Source organism: Stegostoma tigrinum, chromosome 2 (assembly GCF_030684315.1).
Source record: "Stegostoma tigrinum isolate sSteTig4 chromosome 2, sSteTig4.hap1, whole genome shotgun sequence".
Classification (NCBI taxonomy): domain Eukaryota; kingdom Metazoa; phylum Chordata; class Chondrichthyes; order Orectolobiformes; family Stegostomatidae; genus Stegostoma; species Stegostoma tigrinum.
The window spans coordinates 138,388,851-138,411,289 of NC_081355.1; the positions used below are offsets into that span (position 1 = coordinate 138,388,851).

The 22,439-nt window shown below is 42.3% G+C and overlaps 1 protein-coding gene and 1 long non-coding RNA gene across 5 annotated transcripts in view; both read left to right on the forward strand.

Moving 5' to 3' along the window:
- Positions 1-11,136, forward strand: part of LOC125467484 (uncharacterized) — a 36,149-nt gene extending 25,013 nt beyond the window's left edge. The window contains exon 3 of the long non-coding RNA XR_007250641.2: positions 10,951-11,136. This is a non-coding gene — a long non-coding RNA (uncharacterized LOC125467484). The remainder of the gene's footprint in view (positions 1-10,950) is intronic.
- A 7,284-nt stretch (positions 11,137-18,420) lies between these two features.
- The window catches only part of esyt2b (extended synaptotagmin-like protein 2b), a 228,004-nt gene continuing 223,985 nt past the window's right edge, over positions 18,421-22,439 (forward strand). For 3 of the 4 annotated variants that reach the window (XM_048555387.2, XM_048555396.2, XM_048555406.2), the window contains exon 1: positions 18,421-18,912. In XM_048555387.2, the coding sequence (XP_048411344.1) occupies positions 18,577-18,912 (336 nt within the window). In that variant the 5' untranslated portion in view covers positions 18,421-18,576. The remainder of the gene's footprint in view (positions 18,913-22,439) is intronic. The other variant, XM_048555415.2, reaches the window with a different exon arrangement.

Sequence of the window (22,439 nt, forward strand, 5' to 3'; positions counted from 1 at the left end):
AATAGCAATATTTTTGATGACACAAAGACGGTAGGAAAATATTTTGTAAAAAAGACATGTTATGAAAATGTATTGATAGGTTAAGTGACTGGGAAAGAATGCAGCAAATGGACTATAAGGGAGGAATACATCAAATTGTTCATTTGGCAGAAAAATTAAAAAAAACATATATTACCTAAATGATGAGAGATTGTAGAGCTTTGAAATATGAATGTCCAAGTGCATGAATCCCAAAATGCTATTGTGGAGGTGCAGCAAATAATTAGGGAAGCTAATATAACATTACTGTTTGTTGTGAGGAAAGTTGAACATGCAGAAGGAGGTTATGCTTCGATTATACAGGGTATTGGTGAGACCACACTTGGATTACTGTTTACAATATTAGGTTCCTTATTTAGTGAAGAATGTAAAAGGATTGGAAACAGTTCAGAATAGGTTTCCAAGATAAATATTAAAGCGATAGGGTTATATTGTCCTAAGATAAAGGATTAGACCAGCAAGGCTTGTATCCTCTGAAATTTAGACAAGTAAGAGGAAACCTTTAATACATATGAATTCCTGAGGGGTCTTAACAAGATGGCTGTGTAAAGGATGGTTCCTCATGTGGAAGAATGTAGAACAAGGAGTCACTGATTAATTACAATGGGTCACCCATTTAAGATAAGGAAGATTTTTTTCTCCTGGAGGGTTTAAATCTTTGGATCTCTCTTTCTCAAAATGTCATGACAGCAGAGTACTTGAATACTTTGAAAGCAGGGGTAGATTGGGTTCTGATAATCAAGGAATTGAAAGGTTATCGCAGGAGAGTGGAAGACTAAGGTCCAATACGATTTTATTAAGGTGATCCTAGCACCAAAATTAAATATCAGGAGGAAAGGAGACTGCTTAAACTGAAATGACACCAGGCGAAGACTAATTTTCCAAAGGCATACTTTGTAATTTCCATATGAACATACACCAGCCAGCAATTCAGAGCTAAACATGTCACACAACATAGACATATTGCCCAGTGCAAAGGATAAATTTTGCTTTATAATCATTCCAAAGGAAACTGAAGTAATGGACCAGACATTGCAGGAAAGGCTCATCTTGAGCAAAGGTTTTCAACCCATAAAAAGGAGATAACAGCTGCCTGACTCTGCAGTACACTCACTTGAGCTGTCTACATCAACAACAAGACACGTTCAAGAATTGCCCTAAATCAAATGTAGCCATTGACATACTTTGAATGCCAATCCAAGAACACAGAGAAGTAGGTATACTTCTCAAAATGAGAGTCTACAGGGCAATAGGAATGTATATTCTACTGTTCACATGCAAAACACTTTCACTTAAACTGCCTTCAGAAACTTCTGAAGATCAGATGGCAAGACAAAGTACCAGGCACTGAGGCACTGACCTAAGCTGGTTTGTGAAGACACCCACAAACTATATATCAGTGGAATGGGTGGAACCCATATGACAAGAATATTAACATCTTCAGAGCTATTACTTTGTACAACAGGTGCAAGGAAGCTGATTTTGAGTAAACAATCAGCATGATTCTCGCTCCCACAATTTCTCAGATGACAGTCTGTGTTGTGTTTGCAGATTCTCCCCATGTCTGCATGAGTTTCCATCAGATGCTCTGGTTTCCTCCCATAGTTCAAAGATGTGCAGGTTAGATGGATAGGCCATACTAAATTTCCCCGTAGTGAAAAATGATGTGCAGGGGGATTGTCCAGGGCAAAAGCAGAGTTATGGGAATGGTGTAGGGGAGGGACCACTGGTCTTCAGAGGGCCGGTGCAGACCTGATGGGCCGAATGTCCTCTATCTGCACTGTAAGGATTCTATGATTCCATACAAAAATTTATTCAAGTGATCACTGCTCATTATCTACAGGAACTAGTTTGCCTAAATTATGATACATTTCTGTAAATGGACAGGAAACTTCACCTGTATTATTTTTAATGTCTGACTTTAGTCCTTAGCTTTTCTCCTTCTTCTTCTTTCTGGTTCTCATTCAGCCAACATTTTGAAATACCTGATGAAAAGATATTGAATTTAAACACATACAAATCAATGCCTGTTTCCCTGCAAGTTCTAAACGGTATCATAGAGACTCCCTACATGATTAAAGTTGCACAGCAAAAATTCACCAAAAATCCTTAGACAGCACCTTCTGATCCCATCACCACTCACATCTAGAAGGTCAAGGGCAGCACTTAAATGGGAACACCACCACCAGCAAGTTCCTCTCGAAGCCACTCACAACCCTGACTTGAAAATATGTGACTGGTCCTTCATTACCTCTGGGTCAAAATTCCCTCGTTAAGGCCATTGTAAGTCAAACTACAGCATGTGGACTGCATGTAGTTCAAGAAGGCAGACCACCACCACGTCCCATAACTGAATTTTAAAAAATCAAATAGGCCAAATGGTCTCCTTTGTCTTCACTCATTCTCAGAATCACTTTTCAGATCGTCATTGCTAAGTTGAACATTTAGCGCCAATGCCTGGTTGCGATTGAGAAGGAGGCAGTAAGCAATCTTCTTGAACTGTTGCAGATGATGTAGTGAAGACCATTCCACAATTCTGTTATGTAGGAGGTACCAACTGTATCCTTAAAATTACTTGTGATCTTCGAACGGACATATTTCGACCAATTTTGTTAGCCAACTCGAGAGACGATTGTTGCTGAAGCTTTCAATTATTCTTGATAGACTTTTCTATTTTACTTTAGTTCTGGACTCCTTCAGAACAGTCCCCTCAGTCAGCGAAAATAAGACAGGACAAGTAATTCTGCACTGGGATGTGAACTTCAACTAAGGTGACAACAGTTGGGGCAGTACTGTACCTGCTTAAATTGAGAATTCGGAGCATTTTGGAGGAGAGGTCTTTGGCAGCACTGACACCTCCTAGATTTCTCATCAAGGAGAAAAAATGAATGGTGCATATTAGAAAATTCTGTACAGGGACTAATAAAGTGCAAAAGTCTGACAAAACTCCTGGTGCTGTAAATGGCATATTATGACTACTATGGGTGACATAAGGTTAATTTTACTTGCCTGATATAGGTAGTCACCCATGATAAATGAACAGTAAGTACAATAGTTACATCTGTATTCGAGTACATTAAAATGAAGATATATATCAAAGTTTTAAGATTTTGAATGAGTTTGGATTAATGGCAAGACAAATAACAGCAAAATAATACCTAACCATGGAAAATGTCCTCTGGTGCTTTACAGCTTTGAAGCATTTAAAATAAGAAGCAGATGTTGACACATCACAGGTGGTTTAGACAAAATGTGCTTAGACATCGATTTCAGGAATGATTTTAAAAGCATGATGGGAGATAGGTTTAGCAGGATTTAAAGAGGAGAATAGAGATTATATCTGATGAGGCTGATGTTTCTGCTATCAATGGCAAGACAGAGAGATTGGGGCGGCATGGGGGGGTGAGGGAGGTATGAGTTGGGGGATGCTAGCGATTCTGGGGTTTCGTGAATTTCGCAAAAGCCCCATCACTCTATGTGTGGAATCATAAGACTCGTGAAGATTGCATTGACTGATAGGCTGAGACAAGACTATTGAAGAATTTGAAGATGTGGATTAAATATTTAAACCTATAGCGGTGAGGACAGCCAATACAATGTTAGAATTCAAGCTGCAGAGAAAATACAGAGAAATATCAACTCTAATATATAAGAAGTACATTCATAAGTCTGATAACAGCAGAGAAGAAGCTGTTCTTAAATCTGTTGGTATGTGTTTTCAAACTTTTGTATCTTCTGCCAGATGGAAGATAGTGGATGAGAGTATAACTGGGGTAGTAGGGGTTCTTGATTACGTTTCTGCTTTCTTGAGGCAGTAAGAAATGTAGGTGGAATAAATGAAAGGGAGTTTGGTTTGCTTGATGGACTAGACTACATTCACAACTCTTTGTAATTTGTTGTAGTCTTGGGCAGAACAGTTACCATACCAAGATATGATGCATCCTGATAGCACCCAGTTCCCACCAAGGCTCATGCTCTGTTATTCTAACTATTGCCTAAAACACCTTCCCACCCTTGCTCCTACCACTCCCCTAACCATTCACACCTCTAACTGTGCAAGGGCTGTGTGCTAACTCCTGACACATCAAAAAAATTTACCTACCTGCACCAGGATTAACAGTTGTGCCACAGATTACATCACATTCAATTCTTTCCTTTCTCTCCTTACTGCAGAGGTCAGCCTCAATAAAGCATAAAAGGCCCGGGGGGGGGGCTGTCCATCTTGAGAGTCCTCAGCCCCTATAATGAATCGATCCTGGACCAAAACTGCACCGAGTATTCCAGATGTGGTCTCACCAGCACCTTTTACTATTACACTAAGACTTCCTTACTCTTATATTCAAACACCCTTGAAGTAAACACCAAGACCAGGTATCTGCTTAGCCCTACCTTGAACACCATAGTGTTGACAACTGGGGACTTACTCCAGGTGCACAGGGAGGAACAGGACCTGCAGACAAGTGAAGTGGGAGGCAATGGCCCCTTTGCCAAGAAGCGCCCAGCAGTGTAACAAATCATGCCACTGTCTAGCTTTCTCCCATTGGTCAAGTTGGTAGCTGTCATGGATGCTAGACCCAGTCCAGCCAGTGGTCTTCATGTGTTTTTTAAATATCTTTCCTCTCACCTTAAGAATGAGTCCTCTAGTCTCATCATAGGGAAAAGACAACTACTATTAAATATATCTGTACCTCTCGCTATTTTATAAACTTCTATCAGGTCGCCTCTCAACGTCCTACACTCCAGTAAGAAATGTCTCAGCCTACCCAGCCTTTATTTGTAGTGCAAATCTTCCATAACCAGCAACATCCTGGTAAATCTGTTCTGAACCTACTCCAGCTTAATAATATCCTTCCGGCAATTGGGCGACCAGAACTGGACACAGTATTCCAGAAGCAGCCTCACCAGTGTCCTGTACAACCTCAACATGACTTCCCAACTACTATACTCAACGGACTGAGCAATGAAGGCAAGCGTGCCAAATGCCTTTTTAACAACTCTGTCTCTATGTGACGCAAACTTCAAAGAACTATGTACATGCACCACTTGGTCCTTCTATTCTACAACCCTACCCAAGGTCCTACCATTCATTGTATAAACTCTACCCTTGTTTGTTGTACCAAAATGCAGTACCTCATATTTATCCAGATTGAATTCCATCTGCTGCCATTTTTCAGCCCATTGACCCATTTGATAAAAATCCCTTTGTAATCTTAGAAAACCTTCTTCACTGTCTACTATGCCACCAATTTTGGTGTTGTCCACAAACTTATGAACCATGCCTTCTATATTCTTATCCAAATCATTTTTATAAATGACGAACAAAAGAGGGCCCAGAACCGAACCCTGCGGAATACTGCTGGGCACAGGCTTCCAGTCCAAAGAGCAACCCTCTACCATTACTCTCTGTCTTCTGCTGTTAAGCTAATTATGTATCTAATTGGCACACTCACCCTGAATCCCATGTGACCTAATCTACTAATTAGTCTACCAAGTGGAACCTTGTTGAAGGTTTTACTAAAATCCAAATAAACAATTTCGACTGCTCCACCATCATCAATCTTTGTAGTAACTTCCTCAAAAATCTCAATCAAGTTTGTGTGACACGATTTTCCATGCACACAACTATGCCTGACTGTCCCTAAACAATTCTTCTCTCTCTAAATGTCCTTAAATAATATCTTTTATAACCATATCCAACAATTTACCCACAACCAAAGTCAGACTCACAGTACTACAGTTCCCCAGTTTCCACTTGCAGCCTTTCTTAAACAAAGGTACAACATTGTCCACCCTCCAATCATCAGGCACCTCACCCATAGTTATAGATGATGCAAATATTTCTGCAAGGGGACCTGCAATTTCCTCCTTTACTTCCCACAATGTTCCGGGATACATTAGATCAGGTGCCAGAGATTTATCCACCTTTATATTCTCTAAGGCCTCCCGAACATCCTCTTCTATAACGTGAACTGTTTTTAAAACATCAAAATTTATTCCTCTGCATTCTCTAAACTACATTTCTTTCTACACAGTAAAAACTTATTGTCTCTCTCATCCCCTGGGGTTTAACACAAAGACAACTTCCTTGATTTTTAAGAGGCTCTACCCTCTCTCTAGTTGCCCTCTTGCTCTTTGTGTATTTGTCCTGAAATGTATCTGCCAATGCTATCTCATATCCCCTCTTTGCCTTCCTGATTTCTTTCTTAAGAATACCCCTACACTCTTGATTGATTAACAGATTCAATTGAACCAAGTTGTCTATATCTAAAATGAGGTTCTCTTTTATTCTTGACTAGAACCTCAATATCTTTATTCATCCATTATTCCTTAAATTTACCAGCCTCACCCTTTACTATGATAGGTACATAATGCCTCTGAACTCTCATCATCACACTCTTGAAAGATTCCCACTTGTCAAATATCCTTTTACTTGTGAACAGTCTACTCAAATCAACTTTTGAAAGCTCTTGTCTCATACGATTAAAATTTGCCTATTCCAATTAAAAACTTTAACTTTGATGGAAGTCTTATCCTTTTCCATAACCATTTTGAAACTAATAGAATTATGATCACTAGGCCCAAAATGTTCCCCCAATTTTACTTCAGTCACCTGCCCTTCCTTATTATCTAAAAGAAGCTCCAGTTTTGCTTCTTCTCATAGTAGGAGTATTCATATATTGATATAGAAAATTTTCTTAAACATATTTAACAAATTCTACACCATTCAAACCTTTCACACTATGGTAGCCCCAGTCAATGTTTGGAAAATTAAAATCTCCCCATTAATTCTGAGGAGGTAGGGGAAGCCCTAAATGAGTTTTTTGCTTCTGTCTTTACGAAAGAAACGAACTTTGTAGTGAATAAAACCTTTGAAGAGCAGGTGTGCATGCTGGAATGGATAGAGATAGAGGAAGCTGATGTGCTGAAAGTTTTGTCAAACATTAAGATTGACAAGTCGCCAGGCCCGGACCAGATTTGTCATCGGCTGCTTTGGGAAGCGAGGAATGCAATTGCTTCGCCACTTGCGAAGATCTTTGCAGCCTCGCTCTCCACTGGAGTCGTACCTGAGGACTGGAGAGAGGCAAATGTAATTCCTCTCTTCAAGAAAGGAAATAGGGAAATCCCCGGCAATTATAGACCGGTAAGTCTCACGTCTGTCGTCTGCAAGGTGTTAGAAAGGATTCTGAGGGATAAGATTTATGACCATCTGGAAGAGCATGGCTTGATCAAATACAGTCAGCACGGCTTTGTGAGGGGTAGGTCATGCCTTACAAACCTTAGCGAGTTTTTTGAGGATGTGACTAGAAAAGTTGATGAGGGTTGAGCTGTGGATGTGGTGTATATGGACTTCAGTAAGGCATTTGATAAGGTTCCCCTGGTAGGCTCATTCAGAAGGTCAGGAGGAATGGGATACAGGGGAACTTAGCTGCTTGGATACAGAATTGGCTGGCCAACAGAAGACAGCGAGTGGTAGTAGAAGGAAAATATTCTGCCTGGAAGTCAGTGATGAGTGGGGTTCCACAGGGCTCTGTCCTTGGGCCTCTACTGTTTGTAATTTTTATTAATGACTTGGATGAGGGGATTGAAGGATGGGTCAGCAAGTTTGCAGACGACACAAAGGTCGGAGGTGTCGTTGACAGTGTAGAGGGCTGTTGTAGGCTGCAGCGGGACATTGACAGGATGCAGAGATGGGCTGAGAGGTGGCAGATGGAGTTCAACCTGGATAAATGTGAGGTGATGCATTTTGGAAGGTCGAATTTGAAAGCTGAGTACAGGATTAAGGATAGGATTCTTGGCAGCGTGGAGGAACAGAGGGATCTTGGTGTGCAGATACATAGATCCCTTAAAATGGCCACCCAAGTGGACAGGGTTGTTAAGAAAGCATATGGTGTTTTGGCTTTCATTAACAGGGGGATTGAGTTTAAGAGTCGTGAGATCTTGTTGCAGCTCTATAAAACTTTGGTTAGACCGCACTTGGAATACTGCGTCCAGTTCTGGGCGCCCTATTATAGGAAAGATGTGGATGCTTTGGAGAGGGTTCAGAGGAGGTTTACCAGGATGCTGCCTGGACTGGAGGGCTTATCTTATGAAGAGAGGTTGACTGAGCTCGGTCTCTTTTCATTGGAGAAAAGGAGGAGGAGAGGGGACCTAATTGAGGTATACAAGATAATGAGAGGCATAGATAGAGTTGATAGCCAGAGACTATTTCCCAGGGCAGAAATGGCTAGCACGAGGGGTCATAGTTTTAAGCTGGTCGGTGGAAAGTATAGAGGGGATGTCAGAGGCAGGTTCTTTACGCAGAGAGTTGTGAGAGCATGGAATGCGTTGCCAGCAGCAGTTGTGGAAGCAAGGTCATTGGGGTCATTTAAGAGACTGCTAGACATGTATATGGTCACAGAAATTTGAGGGTGCATACATGAGGATCAATGGTCGGCACAACATTGTGGGCTGAAGGGCCTGTTCTGTGCTGTACTGTTCTATGTTCTACGTTCTATTACAACCTTATGATGCTTGTATATATCTGAAATCTCCCTGCATGTTTGTTTCTTACTATTTGGGGGCCTATAGTATAATCCCATCAACATGGTCTTTCCTTCCTTATTTTTAATTTTGACCCATATATTTACACAGGACAATTTTTCAGAAACATCTTCTTCAGTTACAGCAGTAATGTGTTCCTTAAACAAAAATGCCACCCCCCACCTTTCATTCCTCCCTTCCTATCCTTCCTATAGCATTTAAAACCCGGAACATTGAGCTGCCAGTCTTGTCCATCTCTCAGTCAAGTTTCTGTAATAGCTATGATGTCCCAATCCCATGTTTTTAAACATGTCTGAGTCCATCAGCCTTACCTGTAAGACCCCTTCCATTGAAATATATGCAATTTAGTTCTTCAGAGTTATTACATACTCTGAGACTCTTTTGTCTTTCCTTTCTGATTGACATGCTGTCTTCACATTCAGAACCTTCCCCATCAATATTTCTATTGACACTCCTCCACTCCCCTTCTCTAGTGGTATAAAGTCTCACTTAATGGACCGGCAAATCTCCCTGCTAAGATATTAGTCCCATTCTAGTTCAGGTTAGAGCTATCCTTTTTTGAAGAGGTCTTTTCTATTCCAAAAGACATTCCAATTGTCCAAAAACCTGAATCCCTGAACAATGCACCAGCTCATCAGCCATTTGTGAGGTACCTCATCTGAGCTCCATTTCGAGAATTCTCAATGTTTGATACATATATTAAGATAGAAAGCTGAATAATAGAGGCAAGTTAATAAAGTGTGAAGCTGGATGAACACAGCAGGCCAAGCAGCATCTCAGGAGCACAAAAGCTGACGTTTCGAGCCTAGACCCTTCATCAGAGAGGGGGATGGGGAGAGGGTTCTGGAATAAATAGGGAGAGAGGGGGAGGCGGACCGAAGATGGAGAGAAAAGAAGATAGGTGGAGAGGAGAGTATAGGTGAGGAGGTAGGGAGGGGATAGGTCAGTCCAGGGAAGATGGACAGGTCAAGGAGGTGGGATGAGGTTAGTAGGTAGGAGATGGGGGTGCGGCTTGAGGTGGGAGGAAGGGATGGGTGAGAGGAAGAACCAGCCCAGTTCGTCCCCTCCCCCCACTGCATCACACAACCAGCCCAGCCTGTCTCTGCCTCCCTAACCTGTTCTTCCTCTCACCCATCCCTTCCTCCCACCTCAAGCCGCACCTCCATTTCCTAGCTACAAACCTTATCCCACCTCCTTGACCTGTCCGTCTTCCCTGGACTGGCCTATCCCCTCCCTACCTCCCCACATATACTCTCCTCTCCACCTATCTTCTTTTCTCTCCATCTTCGGTCCGCCTCCCCCTCTCTCCCTATTTATTCCAGAACCCTCTCCCCATCCCCCTCTCTGATGAAGGGCCTAGGCCCAAAACATCAGCTTTCCTGCTCCTGAGATGCTGCTTGGCCTGCTGTGTTCATCCAGCCTCACATTTTATTATCTTGGATTCTCCAGCATCTGCAGTTCCCATTATCGCTAATAGAGGCAAGTTAGGCTGTTTATTCATTCGTGGGATGTGGGCATCATTGGCTGACCAGTATTTATTGCCCATCCCTTGTTGCCCTGAGAAATTGTTAATAAGGTGTTTAACAATCTATAATCACCCTTATTTGGCAAATTGCCACTGTGTAGCAAGAAACCTGCCACACAGCTCAGCAAAGGCATAAAAGATGGAGCTCACAACATTGAAATGGCTTCACTGTCACAAAATTCCCTCTGACCACATTACTCAGACTCTGTAAGATCCTGGCTGCTGTTGCTTAGGAAGCAATGTTATTAATTAATTATTGTGTAGACAGGAAACATGGATTAGAAGGCATTCTCTTTCTGTTTATACAACTGGTTGACATCATATATGCAGTTTTAAATTAGAATAATTCATTTAGAAGCATTAAGAAGCATTAAGCATTAACCTTAAGCATTTATTTGCAAACTAGAAAGAGATTAGTATCTCCAAGAAGCAACCAAAAATTTTTATTTGGAGATATTTCCCCTGGCTGTCTTTCTGCAGAGGATCCATTCAACTCCTCCACCCTCCTTCCTGACAATACCTCTCACAATGTTCATTCATTATTGGCCTGAACTTAAACCAGCCTGTTGATTTTGTAAAACACAATTTTCTTCCTTGATTTTAATTTTTCAGCAGCATGTCTATAACATATTTCCACTCCTCCAGAGAATATTTGCATTATCTTCTTTCAATTGCTTCATAAATTGCATCATGGTGACTTTTCTCTCTGAATAACTGAACAATTGAAGGTTAACGGTTTTGCAGTCGTCTAAATGATAGTTTTGTTTCCAATTCTGGTTGAACATATTATTCGATGTTTTATCACATGACCTTCTAATTTGAACTGTTCTTTCCCCATGCCATAGATCAGTCGTCACATCCAAACTCAAGACAGGTTGTCTTCCTGTGGCCAACTGGAAAACATCACATTTACTGTCATAAAAGAGATAACAAGGTATACAGCTGGATGAACACAGCAGGCCAAGCTGCATCAGAGGAGCAGGAAGGCTGATGTTTTGGACTGATTGACGGATTAGTACCATTCAATCAAGCAGCACTTGTCCTATTACTACCATTTTTTCAACTGGTAAACAAACTGTTGAAAGATGTCTTTAGTTTGTAAAATGTTTGTATCCCAGAACACAATGTTCCACACTGTCCTTCTCTAAGATGACTTATTGCTTCAATGTTGCGTTAAGCAAACTTGAATGAAAACAATATATTCCCATGAAGTACCTTGCGGCTAAACAGAAACAAAATCATTACTTACAGCACTGTAGAGTCATGCAACACGGAAACAGATCCTTTGGTCCAATTAGTCTATGCCGACTATGCTACTCCGCATTTGGCCCATATCCCTCCAAACCTTTCCTGTTCATGTACTTATTCAAATGTATTTTAAATGTTGCGACTGTATTGCAAACACCATTTTCTCTGCCAGTTCTTTCCACACACTAACCACTCTGTGTAAAAAACTTAGCCCTCATGTCCCTTTTAAACTTTTCTCCTCTCACCCTAAAAATATGCCCCCTAGTTTTGAACTCCCCACCTTTGAGAAATGACCTCTGCTATTTGCAGATGAAGAAACAGAATTACCTTCTCATGCTGAAGTTCCCAAATACTTCTTCCAAGTGATTTAGTAGTATTTCTTTCAAATGAGTATATTGTATTCAAAGCTCACATTGTCGTCCCCTTTGTGATCGTGAGGCCAAATGCAGATTGGGTGATAACTGAGTGGAATATCTCCATTCAGTCTACAAGCATCACCCTGAGCTTCCAGTTGCCTGCTATTTTAATTCTCCATCTTTCTCCCTCTTGAATATTCTTGTCTGGGGTGTGGCTCAAAGAGTCACATTTCATCTACTAACTGGATACTTTACAGACTCCTGGAGTCACGATTCAGTTTGACAGTTTTAGACTGTAAATTTTGTCGCCGTTTCATTTTCTTTTCTCTTGTTTGCTTTTACTTTCTCTATTTTTGTTCTCTTTTATTTCGGGGCAGCAGCCATTCATTATTCTGGCATTCGCACTTTCTCTAGATGTGTTTTTTGTTTCTCTTAAATGTCTCGTAATCACACCCTTGCACACTGTATTTTAATCTTTCTCGCCATCCATGAAATCACACACCTTCCACTTTGTTCTTTTTCCCACTTACCTGCACATTTTATTTCTTCTTAACATAGAATGGTAGAGGCATACAGTACAGAAACAGATCATTTGGTCCAACCAGTCCATGCCAGCCGTAATCCCAAATTAACCTGTTCCTGGCCCATATCCCTCCAAAACCTTTCTATTCAAATATCCATCCAAATGTCTTTTAAACGTTGCAATTGTGCCTGCATCCACTTCATCAGGAACTTCATTCCACATGCAAACCACCCTCTGTCTATGCCTTATGCCTTTTTAAAATCCGTCTCCTCTCAGTTACATCTCCACCTCTTTCCAGTTCTGATGGAAAGTGACACAGATTAAACATTGACTCAGGTTTTCGTTTTCCACAGTTGCGGCTAATCTTCTGAATATTTACAGAATTTTCTGCTTTTCTTTTAGCTGCAGAAGAACATCAGTGTTAGCTACAAAATCTACTGTATACTTCATTGTGGTGGCTTCAGAAGACTTGAGGACAAATTGATGACAACTATTCAACTTTATTTCCTCAAACTTAACTTCCTGTAAGGATTCTGTTCCAGCTTCCCAGTTTCTCTGTCTCTTTCCCATCAGGCTGGATGATGCAACCTTCCATTCTCAGGCTTCAAATATATTTTCCTTTTCTCCACAACTGGAGGTTCCCTTCAACATGGTTGAAGAGCGCTCCAGAGTTACCAATCTATTTCACAAGCTTTATTTTCATTTCTTTCCCTCTTTCCCAGAAGTATGAGAGCTGACTGCTTGTGGTCTACTCACATAGTTACAATGTCTGTATTCACATGATCCATATCCACCACCCTCAATGTGATGCCACTGCCAAATACATCTCCCTCTGCCCTCCCTTTCAGCATTTCATCATTTTCCCTGTGACACCTTCGTCCACGTCTCAACCATAAACAAACTGGACTACAGCAAGAAGGCAGCGCGCTACCACCTTCTCAAGGGCAGCTAAGGACAGGCAATAAATGCTGACTGAGCCGGCGGTGTCCACAGAAGAGTGAACAAAAAAAGTTCTCATAAATTAATAGATTTTATCTCTTTCCTTTTCAACTTCCACTGCAACAGTATCCCGATAACGTTCAAGTCAAGCTTGAGGAACAGCACCTCAAATTTTGATTCAGTAGTTTACAACCTTATGAACATTGTACTCAACAATTTTAGATCATTACCTCTGCCTGCATTTTATTTTGTATCTGTTTTCACTTCATTAAGTTTCTTTCATATATATCTTTGTTCTTTGTGTTCTTTTTGTGTTCAGACAGCCACTATCCAACCATTCATACCTCCTCTAGACACTTTTTTTTCACTTGTTGTATTTTTTTGTGGGATGTAAGTGTTGCTGTCTGGCTAGCATTTGTTGTATATTCCTAGTTGCTCTCGAAAAGTTGATGGTGATCTGCCGTCTTGAACTGCTGCAGTCCACCTGCTGTGGGTTGACCCACAATGCCCTTAGGGAAGGAATTCCAGGATTTTGATCCAGTGACAGTGAAGAATATATTTCCAAGTCAGGATGGTAAGTGGCTTGGCCAGGAACTTGAAGATGGTGGTGCTCCCACGTATCTGCTGCCATTATTTTTCTAGATGGAAGTGGTCCTAGATTTGGAAGGTACTGTACAAGGAACTTTGGTCAATTTCTGCAGTGCATCTTGTAGATAGTACGATGGACTGTCAGTGCTGGAGGGAGTGGATGCTTGTGAATGTAATGCAAATCAAGTGAGCTGCTATGTCCTGAATAGTGTCAAACTTTTTGGATGTTGTTGGACCTGCACCCATTCAGGTAAGTGTGCAGCATCTCATCACACCTCTGGCTTGGGCCTTGTAAATGATGGACAGACTTCAGTGAATGAGGTGAGTTACTCGCTACTGTATTCTCAGCCTCTGGCCTGCAGGTCTAGCCATTATGTTTACGTGGTGAATCCAGTTGAGTTTCTTGTCAATGGTAACTCTCAGGATGTTGATAGTGGGGGATTGAGTGATGCTAACACCATTGAATGTCAAGGGGTGGTGGTTAGACTATGTCTTATTTATGATTGTCATTGCCTGAGCATTTGTGTAGTGTGAATGTTACTTGCCATTTGTCAACCGAAGCCTTGAAATTGTCCAGATCCTGTTATATTTGAACATGGACTGCTTCAGTACTGAGGAACTGTGAATGATGCTGAACATCATGCAATTATTGGCAAACATCCCCACATCTGACCTTAGCAACGAGGGAAGGTCATTGATGAAGCAGCTAAAGATGTTGAGGCTACTCTAAGGAGTCCTGGAGAGATGACCTCGACCTGAGATGACTGGCCTCCAACAACCATGGCCATCTTCCTATATGCCAAGTATGACTCCAATCAAGGGAGAGTTTGCCCCCAAAACCCATTGACACCAGTTTTGCTGGGTCTCCTTGATGCCACACTTGATTGAATGGACACTGTAATCATTCCTGTCATTTTGGTTTTGTGCAATCTGATTGCAATAGTTGGAACCAACTGAAACTTATATTAATGTTGCACCGTTTTCAGAATCTGTCATCCTTATCTGGTCTGAACTATATATGACTTCAAACCAAGAGAAATTTGATTAATTGTGAAATGGCCCAGCCAGCCCATAAATTAATCAAACATTGATGATCAGTCCTTAAGTATATTTAACATAGAAACTGCTAGTTTACAGATTACCAATGGGGTAAAGGGTTATGGGGGTAGTGCAGGCAAAAGGCATTGAAGTGATCAAGTGGCTTTACTCATATTAAAAGGCAGATCACTGGCTGAATTACCAACTCTTGTTCCTATATTCTCATCCTGTTCGACTGGTAGCCCTTCAATCAGTGTCAACATTCACTTTCTTTACCACTGATGCACCATGACATTAGTGTGAATTATAAACAAGATGCACTGCAGAAACACGCCAAGCCTCCTTCAACAGGACTTTCCAATCCAGGGCCCAAGCATCACCATCTGCAAATTCCCTTCCAAGCTACATTCCATACTCACTTTGAAACATAACAGCATTCTTTTGGTATTGCTTGGTCAAAATCTTGTAACTCTTATAAATCTTGTAACTTTTCGAGGACGAAAGATGGGTCAGTTTTTGTCCAGTGTGTTCAAGTACTATAGATGGGTCAGTTTTTGTCCAGTGTGTGCAGGAGGGCTTCCTGACACAGTATGTAGATAGACAAACAAGGGGCGAAGCCACATTAGATTTGGTACTGGGTAATAAGCCTGGCCAGGTGTTAGATTTGGAAGTAGGTGAGCACTTTGATGATAGCGATCACAATTCTGTTATGTTTACTTTAGTGATGGAAAGGGATAGATGTATACCACTGGGCAAGAGTTATAGCTGGGGGAAAGGCAATTACGATGAGATTAGGCAAGATTTAGGGAGCATAGGATGGGGAAGGAAACTGCAGGGGATGGGCACATTAGAAATGTGGAGCTTATTCAAGGAATAGCTCCTGTGTGTCCTAGATAAGTATGTACCTGTCAGGCAGGGAGGAAGCTGTAGAGTGCGGGAGCCATGGTTTACAAAGGAGGTGGAATCTCTGGTCAAGAGGAAGAAGAAGGCTTATGTTAGGATGAGATGTGAAGGCTCAGTTAGGGCACTTGAGGGCTACGAGGTAGCCAGGAAAGACCTAAAGAGAGAGCTCAGAAGAGCCAGGAGGAGACATGAGAATTTGTTGGCGGATAGGATCAGGGTAAACCCTAAGGCTTTCTATAGGTATTTAAGGAATAAAAGAATGACGAAAGTAAGATTACGCCCAATCAAGGATAGGAGCGGTAAGTTGTGTGTGGAGTCAGATGAGATAGGGGAAGTGCTAAATGAATATTTTTCGACAGTATTCACTCTAGAAAACAACAATGTTGTCGAGGAGAATACTGAGATACAGGCTACTAGACTATGTGGGATTGAAGTTCACAAGGAAGAGGTATTAGAAATCCTTCAGAGGGTGAAGATAGGTAAGTCCCCTGGGCCGGATGAGATTTATCCTAGGATCCTCTGGGAAGCCAGGGAGGAGATTGCCGAGCCTTTGGCATTGATCTTTAACTTGTCATTGTCTACAGGAATAGTGCCAGACGACTGGAGGATAGCAAATGTGGTTCCCCTGTTCAAGAAGAGGAGTAGAGACAACGCTGGTAATTATAGACCAGTGAGCCTTACCTCAGTTGTCGGTAAAGTGTTGGAAAAGGTTATAAGGGACAGGATTTATAATCATCTAGAAAAGAATAAATTACTTAGGGATAGTCAGCATGGTTTTGTGAAGGGAAGGTCGTGCCTCACAAACCTTATTGAATTCTTTGAGAAGGTGACCAGACAGGTAGATGAGAGTAAACTGGTTGATGTGGTGTATATGGATTTCAGCAAAGCGTTCGATAAGATTCCCCACAATAGGCTATTATACAAAATGCGGAGGAATGGAATTGTGGGAGATATAGCAGTTTGGATCGGAAATTGGCTTGCTGAAAGAAGACAGAGGGTGGTAGTTGATGGGAAATGTTCATCCTGGAGACCAGTTACTAGTGGTGTACCGCAAGGGTCGGTGTTGGGTCCACTGCTGTTTGTCATTTTTATAAATGACCTGCATGAGGGCGTAGAAGGATGGGTTAGTAAATTTGCAGATGACACTGAGGTCGGTGGAGTTGTGGATAGTGACGAAGAATGCTGTAGGTTGCAGAGAGACATAGATAAGCTGCAGAGCTGGGCTGAGAGGTGGCAAATGGAGTTTAATGCAGACAAGTATGAGGTGATGCACTTTGGTAGGAGTAACCGGAAGGCAAAGTACAGGGCTAATGGTAAGATTCTTAGTAGTGTAGATAAGCAGAGAGATCTTGGTGTCCATGTACACAGATCCTTGAAAGTTGCTGCCCAGGTTGACAGGGCTGTAAAGAAGGCACACAGTGTTTTAGCTTTTATTAATAGAGGGATCGAGTTCCGGAACCAAGAGGTTATGGTGAAGCTGTACAAAACTCTGGTGCAGCCGCACTTGGAGTATTGTGTACAGTTCTGGTCACCGCATTCTAAGAAGGATGTGGAAGCTTTGGAAAGAGTGCAGAGGAGATTTACTAGGATGTTGCCTGGTATGGAGGGAAGATTTTATGAGGAAAGGCTGGAGGACTTGAGGCTGTTTTCATTCGAGAGAATAAGGTTGAGAGGTGACTTAATTGAAACATATAAAATAATCAGAGGGTTAGATAGGGTGGATAGGGAGAGCCTTTTTCCTAGGATGGTGACGGCGAGCACGAGGGGGCATAGCTTTAAATTGAGGGGTGAAAGATATAGGACAGATATCAGAGGTGGTTTCTTTACTCAGAGAGTAGGAAGGGAATGGAACGCTTTGTCTGCCATGGTAGTAGATTCGCCAACTTTAGGTACATTTAAGTCGTCATTGGATAAGCATATGGATTTTCATGGAATAGTGTAGTTTAGAAGGGCTTGAGATCGGTATGACAGGTCGGCACAACATTGAGGGCCGAATGGCCTGTACTGTGCTGTAATGTTTTATGTTCTATGTAACTCCATTTTTCAAAGCACTGTGGATGTACCTATACATCAAGGACTGCAGCAGTTCAAGAGGGCAGCTCGTCACCGCCTTGCCAAAGATAATTAGGAATCGGAATGAATTCTGGCCTAGCCAATAATGCCCACATCCAATGGTCATATTTTAAAAAATGAATGAGGGGAAGTTGTTCAGGATAAGGACAAGTTCTGTTAAGCAGCTGAAGATGTTAGTTGGGTCTCAGTATCGGATGACCCTTTCAGGCCAGCTGCACAGGGGATACGAGTGCACATAAGCGGCCTTGGAGGAAGAGGAGAAGTGGAGGGCTTTTAGCATCCGTGTGGGGAATACGTATGCATACTAGTGGCCACAGGCCCAAGCTATGCCTGCCTCTTCATTCTTCAGTTCTTGCTATCACCAACTTGGAACTTACGCGTGTCACACTGAAAGAGGGTTTTAAAAAGGACTCAACCTGACGATCTGCACCAGTCTTGAGAAATTCCTCCAACTCTGAATGGACAGTCTCTGGCATTAACCCCGCCCAGACTTTTGATGTCAGACGCGGGACGTGAGGCGGGCGCGTCATGATGACGCGTCGGTGGAATCACGCAGACATGGGCGTGCCTAAGTCGAAGGAGGGCGGGGATATAATGGCGGGGGCGGTCTCTGGGCGGAGACTGACTCCGAGGAGGAGCATAGGGGTGGGATCGGGGCGGTGACAGAGCTGGCACTGGTTGAAAGGAGTAGCGCGGTAAGAGGCTCCAGCGAAAGCTTAGAAATAACCGAGGTGGTGTGATCGCCTCCTGAGTTGTTCAGTTCAGTCAGGAGGGAGAAGCCTGGTGAGTAGGCCCGAGTGGAGATGAATGACCAAACGGTCCCGGAGACGGCGGCGGACGATGGCGGGCGGAGAGCCAGCTTGATCGAGGAGCCTCCACCACCGCCGCCGATGATCAGCGTGGACATCGCCGGGGTCCTGCTGCAGTTCTCCAAGACTTTTGTCATCGTCTTCCCGGTCTACGTCCTCGGCTACCTGGGGTTGAGCTTCAGCTGGGTCCTCATCGGGCTTCTCGTCTTCTTCTGGTGGCGGAGGAACCGGGGCAACAAGCGCTCCCGCCTGTTCCGGGCGCTGGCGTTCCTGGAGCACGAAGAGAAAACTCTGCAGGAGAACATCCAGAGCACCGACCTCCCGGCTTGGGTGGGTATCAGGGAACCTCCTCCGTCTCTTTACCGGCTCCGATCTGCTGTGTCTTCCCTTGACGTTTTATCCAAATCCTTGAACCCTCCAAAGAAGCTCACCCACCCCCCTCCCCAGCATGTCACTTATTTAACAGTTGAAATGAAGTCCATTTGCAATTCATAATAAGATTTTAAAAAATCATTCCACTTTTTGGAGTTCGCAAATAAGGCTTTTACAGCAAGTTGGTTGGATCCTGTAAATTTGTGACTTTTTTTCATTCATGTTGTGTTTTCCTGATAGTAACGTGGACTGGCCGGGGGCCAAGTTGTGTAAAGTGTCAAGAGGAGCGCCGGTGGCACGATGTTGGCATTGTGATTGCCACCTGTTCTAGTGTTTCACTGTCTGTTCCTGGTTCAGCCCAGCTGCTTCCTCCTTATTCCCTTGTCAAGAGATACTCAGATTTCATTTCCATTGTAAAACTGATTGAGAATGCTCTCTGCACTCAAGTTGGATTGAAAAATACCTACAAAACATGTTCAGAGACTTTGTTATATGTCTCTGGTACAGTTGTGATTTGAACCCAGTCCCTCCTGATTCAGAAGTAATAACACCACCACTGTATCGTGAGAGTGCTTAAACAAATATCAGGGCACGCTTTAGTGCTTCACCCTGGGAATCACAGTTGCTAAAGGGGTGGTGGGACGGGTATTTGGTATCACAAAAGTTAAATATTTTGCTTACATTAGCAGGGTGCTTTCTAGTTGTAAACCATTAAGTAAAGTTGAGGATGTGTGAAAATCTTTTAATTGGACTGTCTTTTTCTCCTTTGATGTTCCACAATCTTGCCCTAAATGACAAACCTCTGGAAACTGAGAGCTTCCATTGTAGACTGAAGTTTACATCTTATTGGTTTTCAGCCCTCTTTAAGCCAGCTTGGTCGCAGAAATTTTTTTTTGTTGTGAGATAAAACACAATGCTGTGAAGTGTTGTCCCGTGAGGCAATTACATGGCTAATATTTGTGGTTGTAATATTTGTTAAAAATCCAGTATAGTGAAAATAACAGTACAGGATTTAGAACTTTATTTGTTCACTGGAATTCAAACTTGCTGGTGTACCTGTTTTGCGTGTCTTTTTTTTCTAGTTTTGGCTATGGTAATGCTACAGAACAGTACTTCGTTGCATAAAGTAACAGGCCTGTTGTTGACATAATTGAATTATAGGACCCAGTAGGGGTTGTGATAGTATGGATACAAAGTTCTGGGACTTAAAGCACTGATACAGCTGTTCTACAGATTGAGGAGAAACAGATTGAGTTGACTGGCAGCAATTGGCATTAGGCTCACTACACTTTTTTTGGTGTATATTAATGACCTAGAGTTACACATACAAGACAGTTTGCAGGTGATCCAAACTTAAACGCAGAAAAATGAGCTGGTAACAATTAGGCTAAGAGTGACCTACCTTAGCATCAAGGTCACATTTAAGTGTGTGTTTTCAAGGTGCCTGAGCAAAACTACAATCAGTGGGAATCGGGGCAATAATGTCCACTGGTTGCACTCACTCCGAGATCCAAGACAAATAGTTATGCTTGTTCGAAGTCAGTCATCTTAACTTCCGGATATCAGTGCTAGTTCCTCAGCATGTCCTTTGACCTGCATCAGCAACCTTTCCTCCACCATAAGTTCAGAAATTGAGATGCTTGCTGCCGATTTTGCAATTTTTTTAGCATGATTCATGACTCTGTAGATAAAGAAGCAATCCTTGTGCAAATGCAACAAGACCAGGATAAAATCCAGGCTTGGGCAACCAAGAGGCAAGTACCACATAAGTGCCAAATGATGGCCTTTCCACTAAGAGATATTCTAACTTCTGCCCCTAGACGTTCAATAACATTACCATTGTTGAATCCCCACTGTCAACTTCCTGTACACTACCGTTGACAGGCACCGAACTTACTTAGTCACCTAAATACTACAAGAGCAAGTCAGAGGCTAGGAATCCTGCAGTGAGTAACTGATCTCTTGACTCCCCAAAAGTTGTCCTTAACCTAGAAGGCACAAGTCAGGAGTATGATGGAATGCTTCCCACTTGCCTGGATGGGTGCAGCATTAACAACAACTGAAGAAGCTTGATGCCATTCAAGACAAAGAAACTGCTTGATTGACACCACAACCATAAGTGTTCACTCCTTCCACCATCAATGCATGATAGCCGCAGTGTGTAAAATCTTTAAAAGTTGCAAACCCTATCATCCTGAAGGACGACCATCAAATACATGGAACCTCTCAGCCTGCAAGTTCCCTTCTAAGCCACCTATCATCCTGGCTAGGATACAAATTGTTCTTTGAATGTTGCTGCAGCAAAATCCTAGAGCTCTCTCCCTAACAGCATTCTGGATCTGCCAGCAGCAGTTTAGAAGGCAACAGCGAGCTACCTTCTTAAAGGGCAGCTAGGGCTGGGCAACAAATTTTACCACTGCCAGCAAAGCCCACATCTCATGAATGAATACAAAAAACTTCAGGAGAACATAGGCTGAAATGGGAAGACACATTTGGATGAAATTTATTACTAAAGACTGTGAAGTGATGGATTTTAATAAGAAGAATGCAAATAGGCAATGTAAACTAAATGGAATATGTTGAAAGGAAGTGTATGGGCAGAATGAATTGGTACTTCACTTGGACAAACATTTGAAGATGGCAGATTTCTTGGCAAACATGTTGTCAAGTGGAAGCCTTTTATTCTCATAACCAGAAACATACAGTGCAACAAGAAATTAATCTAAAACCTACCTAAATCGTGGGAGCATTGTGACCAATTCTGAACACTTTAGGAAGGAATGTCAAGAGTGTGGCAGGGGATTACTAGAATAATACCAGTAATAATGGCACAATTGCATGTAAAGACGGGGAAAACAGGGTTTGTTCTCCAAGCTGGCTAAATGGTTTCAGCATCATGAAGGACCTGAGTGTTAATAAGGGAGATGCCATGCTTGTGAGTTTGGTGGAAGCAGATTTAATTGAAGGTTTTCAAGTAGGAATTAGTTGAGTACTTTAGTTGGAAATTTTGCAGGGTTATGTAGGAAGGGAGAAAGGTTGTAACCAATCCAACAGTTTTATTTGAGGATACTTTTTGGTTCAGAACGTACTGTTTTCTCTGATACATTTCTGTGCATGGAAGAAGTGTAAGCTTTACATTTGTGAAGTTTGGAGATCTATAGATCCAAATTAGCACCTGCAGATAAATGCCACTGCGTTAGGTGATTTATTTAGAGTCATACAGAGGTGGAAACAGACCCTTTGCTCCAACTTGTCCATGCTGGTCAAGTTCCCAAACTAAGCTAGTCCCACTTGACAGTGTTTGGTCCCTATCCCTTCAAACCTTTCCAATTCATATACCTATCCAAATGTCTTTTAAATGTTGTACCTGCATCCATCACTTCCTCTGGCAGCTCATTCTGTCCATGAACCACCCTGTGTGAAAACATTGCCCTTCAGGTCCCTTTTTAAATCTTTCTCCTCACCTCAAAAATGCCCCCTCATTC